General features: G+C 38.7%; 1 protein-coding gene across 1 annotated transcript; it reads right to left on the bottom strand.

Moving 5' to 3' along the window:
* Positions 1 to 2,386: 2,386 nt before the first annotated feature.
* Positions 2,387 to 8,279, bottom strand: LOC117953197 (CD209 antigen-like protein E). Its single transcript, XM_034886018.1, has 6 exons — positions 8,210 to 8,279; positions 8,029 to 8,127; positions 7,133 to 7,300; positions 6,050 to 6,192; positions 5,820 to 5,929; positions 2,387 to 2,605 (listed from the first exon to the last, which is right to left on the bottom strand). The coding sequence occupies exons 1-6, from the start codon at positions 8,277 to 8,279 to the stop codon at positions 2,458 to 2,460; spliced, it is 738 nt and encodes a 245-aa protein (XP_034741909.1). The 3' UTR covers positions 2,387 to 2,457.
* Positions 8,280 to 8,503: the final 224 nt, after the last annotated feature.

Here is an 8,503-nt window from a genome sequence, read left to right as displayed (position 1 = left end):
AAAGAACAGTTATTGAAGGTTAATACCCAAAGTATTTTCAATTTCCAGAGGTCCTTTTAAATTAAAACATATACTTCAGGGTTTTCTCAACCTCCTACTAAAAAGGGCATTCACTTTTGTTGTTGTTACCTCTCTGTGTCCCCCCCCCCCCCACCTCCCCCTTACTGTATATATCCCGTGCATTAGTTAAATTGGTATTATATTGATCCTATGATAGAGTAAAATAAGATGATAAGAAAGTCAAATACATTTGTTTAATCAGTCAAGCATCGGAGTTCCAGTACACAGATCTGTGGGATCACAAAGCACGCACAGTAAGTTTCTCTAGCAGCAGACAAAAGTCGGAGCTGGTCCACACATCTCTTGTCTTTCAAGCCTCCTGATCCCCAATCTATTCTTCCCCTCATCTCTTATTCTTTCTTTCTTGTGCCCCCTCTTCTTCTCCATCACAGTGACTGTTATCTTCACACAACACTCGCCAGGGTGAGGGCCACTGTGTCGCCCTCATTCGCTTTCACGCAAAGCGGTACTTTCTGTTCCTGTTTCACTTGTTATTACTCAATGTAATTTGCTCAAGAATCGTGACCTTTAACAACTCTATAGTTGTGGCTTAAGTTAAACCTTCCATGCGTCAGAGTTTCCTCTGTTCGTGGGAATGCAGATGTGCCTTGTCCGGAGAGCTTGTAACCACCGTCTCTATGACTCTATTTTAGGCACACAACTCTGTGCAATAAGCATCAGAGATGAGAAGCAACAAAGTACAAATACTTTGTTATTGTACTCAAGCAGATATTTCAGATATTTTTACTTTACCATGTTTTTTTTTGACGACTTTTTACTTTTGCTCGTTACATTTTAAGACGAAAAAACGTTACTTTTACTCCTTACATTTTACAAATTTGGCTCGTTGCTTTAGTTTTTTACAGAAGATCGTCTATCAGGTGTGACTGTGACTGCATGTGGGAGAATAGCGCGGGCACGCGCCTCACACTGCACCGAGAAAAAAGTGAGAGAAAAGAAAGAGACTAGCTGTCCGGAGGACAATCAGTTGAGATTGTTTGTGCGTCTTCGAGAACTGTAAGTCATATAACTGATGTTGTCAGTTTATTTAAGCCTGTTGTTGTATTGGTCTATAGTTCTTGCAAATTTAAAATTTAGCTTGTTTGTCTTCTTCCCCTGTTAGCTAGGTTGCACCAGTCTCTGTCTCTGTTTGGGTTTTAACAGACGCACCTGGTAGTCGGAAGTTGGAAACCAGAATCAGCTTTAAATACAGTCCTTATCGTCCTCACTAAGTTTAAAATAAATTCACTGGAGTTAGTTATTATTTTTGCATCATCAATACCAAATTGAACTCTGTGTTACCTATCCAATTAGATTCAATCAAAATCCCACTTGAAATCATATTTTGCTACTCAGTCAGAATCTTATTAACTTGGAGTTTCTGTCACAATAAATAAACTATAGGTGTTAGGCCTATAGGCAGACAGACATTTAAAAGTAGCCAATGGCATATAAAGAGCCTGTTTTCCATGTCCACTGTAGTTTCTCAGCGTGCTCTCTAGTAACATCTGTCTGCAAGGTTACTTTTACTTTTATACTTTAAGTAAATTTCCAAGCCTGTCCTTTGTTGCTTTTACTTGAGTAAAGAAGTTAAATCCGTACTTCTACTTTTACCAGAGTATTTTTTTAACACAATTATCTGTACTTCTACTTGAGTACATGAAGTGAGTATTTTTGCCATCTCTGTTAAGCACACACCAAAACACACTCGGTCTCTTATGGAAACCTTTTACATTCTTATTATATTTCTACAATCCCTCTTTTCACACTATTCACAGTGCGAATTTCAGGCTTGCTATATCAGTATCATTGATGAGCGTGTAAGCGTGAGGCATAAGCAACAGAAGCACACTTTACAATTATAATGACACGTGTGGAAATCGCTAAAGTTAGCCACTGTACATAAGGCTGAATAAATGTTTAATGACACCTGCTTGGGAAGGAATCATTCAGTTAGCGCATTATCATAATACCTGGAATAATTAGACACAGCCATCGTCGATTTTCGTGTTTTCATATCTAGGATAAATGTAGGGTTTCATAACAGAATGAGTTCAACCTAACTTTAAATTCTGAATGTGTTACAGCTTCACTTAGGCATTTTGAACAGTTGTAGTTCATGGGCTCCTACATTAATGCTTTTTCAGGCATGAAATCATGATTATTGATGTGGCATTATTTTGTGTTGCCATACACATTTGTCCGAGAAGGTGTGAGATCCTGTTTTTACAGAAACACACACACACACACACACACACACACACACACACACACACACACACACACACACACACACACACACACACACACACACACACACACACACACACACACACACACACACACACTACACTGTAAAATCATTATCAAATGTATGATCCCAAACATACATCTTTGTTAAGCTTTTTTCTCACACATCCAGTACATTTGAGATTCACATGACAGGTCATTCCACTCAGTGGTGGTAGGTCCAACATGTGCACAGTCCTCTTCGGCAAACTGTGAATGTCCACCGCCATTATCAGGCTGCGCTCTCCTCCAGTTCCTAAAAATTAAAATAAAGAGAATCATGATTTGATTAACAGTTCACTAAACCTTGATGTATACTGTACACAGTAAGTTTACAGATACACTTTTGGCAATTACACTAACTGACAGAATCAGTAGTCTCACTTCGCCAATCTTCCTCCAAAGTGGCAACAGTTGCTAAACACAATGCAAACTCACGGCCATCTCTTCCTAATTTCCAGCCCCCCTTCTTGGTTTAAAATAACTCAAAGTAGCCACCCTTTGCTCTGATAACTGCTTTGCACACTCTTGGCATTCTCTTGATGAGCTTCAAGAGGTAGTCACCTGATATGGTTTCCCAACAGTCTTGAAGGAGTTTCCCAGAGATGCCTTGTACTCGTTGGCCCTTTTGCCTCCGCTTTGCGGTCCAGCTCACCCGAAACCATCTTGATTGGGTTCAGGTGTGGTGACTGTGGAGGCGCAGCACTCCATCACTCTCCTTCTTGGTCAAATAGCCCTTACACACCTGGAGGTGTATTTGGGATTATTGTCCTGTTGAAAAATAAATGATGGTCCAACTAAACGCAAACTGTATGGGATGGCTTGCCGCTGCAGGATGCTGTGCTAGCCATGCTGGTTCAGTATGCCTTCAATTTGAATAAATCCCCAACATTGTCACCAGCAAAGCACCCCCACACCATCACACCTCCTCCTCCATGCTTCACGGTGGGAACCAGGCATGTAGAATCCATCCGGTCACCTTTTCTCCATTGCGCAAAGATACGGCGGTTGGAATCAAAGATCTGAAACTTGGACTCATCAGACCGAAGCACAGATTTCACTGGTCTAATGTCCATTCCTTGTGTTTCTTGGCCCAAACAAATGTCTTCTGCTTGTTGCCTCTCCTTAGCAGTGGTTTCCTAGCTGCTATTTGTGAGCCAGTTTCGTTTTAGCATTTTTGCGATTGCACTTGGGGACACATTCAAAGTTCTTGCAATTTTCCGGACTGATTGACCTTCATTTCTTAAAGTAATGATGGCCACTCGTTTCTCTTTATTTAGCTGATTGGTTCTTGCCATAATATTAATTCTAACAGTTGTCCAATAGGGCAATTGGCTGTGTATCAACCTGACTTCTGCACAACACAACTGATGGCCCCAACTAAGGAAAGAAATTCCACTTATTAACCCTGACAAGGCACACCTGTGAAGTGAAAACCATTTCAGGTGACTACCTCATGAAGCTCACTGAGAGAACACCAAGGGTTTGCTGCCCTATCAAAAAAGCAAAGGGTGGTTACTTTGAAGAAACTAGAATATGACAAATGACATGTTTTTAGTTATTTCAAACTTTTTAGTCAAGTACATAATTCCACTTGTGTTAATTCGTAGTTTTGATGTCTTCATTGATAATCTACAATGTAAATAGTAATGAAAATAAAGAAAACGCATTGAATGAGAAGGTGTGTCCAAACGTTTGACCTGTACTGTACATCTCCAGTATTTACCTGTGGTTTGTTACGTCTCTGGTCACGCAACTGTTGGAATATACAGTATATGCGTTAATCCTGTTCGTTTGTTTGCTGCTTTTATAGCTGTACTAACGTCAGAGATGGGAAGTAACGAAGTACAAATACTTCGTTACTGTACTCAAGTAGATTTTTCTGATATTTTTACTTTACTTTACTATTTATTTTTGTGGCGACTTTTTACTTCTACTCCTTACATTTTAACCCCAATATCGGTACTTTCTACTCCTTACATTTTACAAAATTGGCTCGTTACTTTCGTTTTGTACAAGAGGTTGTTATGTCGGAAAATAGCGCGGACACGCGCCTCACACCGCGAGCGGGTGCATGCGCCACACGGAGAAAAAAGTGAGAGAAATGAAAAGGAGACAAGCTGTCCGGAGGATAACCAGCTGAGATTGTGTGTCTGCCTCTTTGACAACTGTAAGTCGTATAACTTATGTTGTCAGTTCACTTAAGCCTGTTTTTGGTCTATAGTTCTTCACATTTAAAGTAAGTTAGCTAGTGGTTTTGGTGTGTTCTTCACCTGTTAGCTAGGTTGCTCGTTGGTCTTAATGAAGCATCAACACTTTCACTAGCTTTATTCGCATGAGTTTTTTTTTGGGACCAAACTTCAGTTACTGTAATTCAATTGACAAGTTGATGGAAACTTAGCTAGACAGAAGTTGTCTCCGTCTGTTTTAACAGACACACCTGGGGTGAAGTTGGAAACCAGAATCAGGTTTAATCCAGTCCTAATCTAGTTCTCAACTTTCACATAATTTCACTGGAGTTATCCTTTATTATTGTTAAATTCATCAATACCATATTCAGTCTAAATGGATGGGAATACATCTACTGTATTTGACGCACGACTAAGACAACTCAACAGATTTAGCATTTTGCATTAATTCACAGCAAATCATTGCGGCTTGATGGCACTAACGTTAGCACATAGTATGGAGGGCGCTAACGTTAGCACATAGTAGTATGGAGGGCGACATAGTTGAAAATGAAGAAAACAGCAAGACATTCCCATCATTCTCAGCCTTATCTGAGAGAGATGTTTGGGACAGAAGGCATCAAGAAGGACTCCTGGCCAATGTGCTGGGGAACTTCTTCATTAATGTCTGTTTAGTCATTCATATTTTAATCCTTTATTTTATTTCCAGAAGCCATATTTGAGCACACACAAACATGTAGATTCATTTACATGTTAGGGGGAAAGATTAAAAATAAAAACTGGATCTGTGACTTCTCACACAATCACAACTGAATTCATATCTTGCTGATAAGTCAGAATCTTATTAACCTAGAGTCCCAGTTTCTGTCATTATAATCATATATGTTATGTTTTAGGCCTATTGGCAGACATCCATTTAAAATGTAGCCTTTGCCATATAAAGACGTGTCCTCCATGTCCACTGAAGTTTCTCAGCGTGCTCTCTAGTAACATTTGAGTGCTCCAGGTAGATTTGCATAAAAAATTTACAAGGCTACTTTTACTTTTATACTTTAAGTAAATTTCCAAGCCTGTACTTTGTTACTTTTACTTGAGTAAAGAAGTTTAATCATTACTTCCACTTTTACCGGAGTATTTTTTAACACAAGTATCTGTACTTCTACTTAAGTACGGAAAGTGAGTACTTTTGCCATCTCTGACTAACGTTACAGCTGTAGTGTGCTGGGTTTATGTAATTAAATAATAGTACTCAAAATATATACAACTACAGTTAAGTCTTACTTCAGAGTCAGTGGAGTTCCATCTACCCATTTCCAGGTCCCCTCCTCATCTCTGTCAGTCAAACCAATCCAACACCAAGTATTTTTTTGTATGAACTCAGAGAGAAACATCTGTTGAAGAAATCCACATTTTATTCTAGTTTTAACCACAACATATGTGCAGAATACATGCTTTAATCTAATCATCATAATTAAATATAACCTAGAAGAAATTACTATCATGGACTGTACCTGCTCTTCAGAGCTTTCTATCACCACCAGATCTGCTCCTCGGTCTCTGCAGTCTTGTCTGCCTTTCTCCCAGGAACCAGACTCAGCAGAGAGGAGATAACAGGAAGAACCGAACATCCTCCATTCAGCTGGACACGTTTTCTCTGTCAGATGCAAACAAGATGCACCACACACAGATTAACAACACGCATGTCAAGTTGAGCTCACTACAACCTCACTACAAATAACAAAGAGAAATCGCATTATGCCCGCGATTCACTTCTAACGCGTTAGTTTCAACAAAAATAATTATTAAGTCATTTTCACTCATCATTTTCGTTAACATGATGCACACCGGGGTTCATAGCTGACTATGTATTTCCCTAAGAAAGGGATGAGGCAGCCTATTTATCTAATTAGTGTCCTGTTCCTGACAATTACCAGTACTTCTTGCTGATGTGAAAATTACGGAAGAGGATTAGGGCCACTGGTCAAAAATGTATGTGAGTTCTGACATTATTCAGAACTCTAAGAAAAAAGTAAGAACTCTGATAATGTTTTCACCAGTGGCCCTAATCCTCTTCGGTAGAATATAACTGCTGTCTGTACTCCGTTTTATTTTATTTTTTTACGTAGATTATAAGTGATCGTATCAGCACCCCCCTTCTGTTGGCTGTCAATATCGCTTTAACAGACTTCTTTTGTGCCATTTTGGACTTTTCTCAAACGCACAGATTGTCAGTCTGCCCCTGACCTCATCTACTAGTGATCATCGTATGCAGTGGGACTCTTGTGAAACAAGCAAAGGCGAGAGAGAATAACAGCTGAGTCAGCAGTTTGGAAATTCGGCATTCAGTAATAAACAGTAGAATTTGCCATCTGTGCATCTAGCAACACACAGGGAAAGAGGCCACCATTTGCCAGGGGTCAATAATCATATTGTTTTTGTTTAGTTATTAAGTTTGATTTGTAAATGTTTCATTTTGGACAATACGTGGTTAATAAATCATACAAGCATATACTAAAAACAGCTTATTACAATGCAGGGGGACTGGGTAAAAATGTTAAAGCAAGTAAATCTAAATACCAGATGCAAGAACTCACTCTTTTGAAGCCTGTCCAAGTCTTCAGCCATTTCAGTGAGCCTGGAGTTCAGCCGCTCTCTCTCTTCAGTGAGGGAAGAAGACTTGTTCTCACTGGCCTGGAGACACTCAGTCAGGTTGGTCTTGATAGTGGAGAGCTCTGCAGCTGATCCACGTAATGTCTCATGGTCTGAAATTACCAAGAGACATTTCTTAGAAACACAAAACACCTTCTGAATTCATATCATTTCTAATGTATTTCACAAGACTACATTTCCTGCTTGTTACATGCTTGTGTGATCCTTCTGTTAAATAAAAGCAAATAACTTTTTTTTTTTCTGATTAGGCTTTTTGGGTTTTATATATATATACTATTTCCTGTGTATGATTGCCTAAATGAAAACGAAACTGGAACAAAACATTAATGAGAAAAAGGACAGTAACTATCACAGATCAAAACAAGATCCTGGATGAAAAGAAGTAACACACCTGTCCAGGTAAAGCATTGACATCTTTTAGAGTAGAATGGTGCTACTGATGATAATTATTACTAGTGCTATGAATTATGTTTTTTAACAGATGCAGTTTTTTTACACACACATAACATTATAGAAAGTTTTTTGTTGATGATAACCAAATTATTTGTAAATAATTACTTTAAATGTTACTATAATAGGATGGCTAGTATAAAGCTGGAAATTATGTTAGTAGGGATGAGTAGTTATAGTAGGTTGTTATATACTAAAAGACTTTGTAAAGCATTTATAAACATAATTTAGTATAGCTTTTGTCAGTGCACAAATAAGTAATCTCTTTTGTAGATCACCAAATGGAGTCAAATTAATGTTAAGTGATGCTTTATTAACCACTTATTAACAATATTATACATTTTAACTTCTGAATGGGATTAAGACTTACAGTGGACACTGAGGCCGATGATCCCAGCCAGCAGGAAAACACTCAGCAGCCCCAGACACAGAACAGCTCCATGAAATCCCCTCCCGGAGCTCCTGGGACCTAAACACAGAGAAGATCATTTAGTCAGATGATAACATACAGATCAGTGTGTCAGCCTCTCTGTCTGACTGATCATTCTTACCTGTCTGATTTGTCGAGGGTCTCGGTTTAACAGGCTTATCATATTCAACATTAATATAGATTTCATCCATCACTCATAAGGTGTCAGAATATTTCCTGAAGAGTCAGCACTGCAGGGCGGACTAAACTACATATAAACCATGAAACTCTTTTTTTTCCCCTAAAAAAGAGGAAGTCACATGGTCATGTTTCAGATGTAATGAAAAAAACTTAAGTACATTTATCTGTATCTTCATCTGTGTAATGATTGCACATAAACACACAGTACACACTGTGAATATTAAAGTTATTCTCA

The sequence above is a fragment of the Etheostoma cragini genome, chromosome 11, assembly GCF_013103735.1.
Source record: "Etheostoma cragini isolate CJK2018 chromosome 11, CSU_Ecrag_1.0, whole genome shotgun sequence".
NCBI lineage: Eukaryota > Metazoa > Chordata > Actinopteri > Perciformes > Percidae > Etheostoma > Etheostoma cragini.
This window is presented reverse-complemented; position numbering and strand designations above follow the sequence as displayed.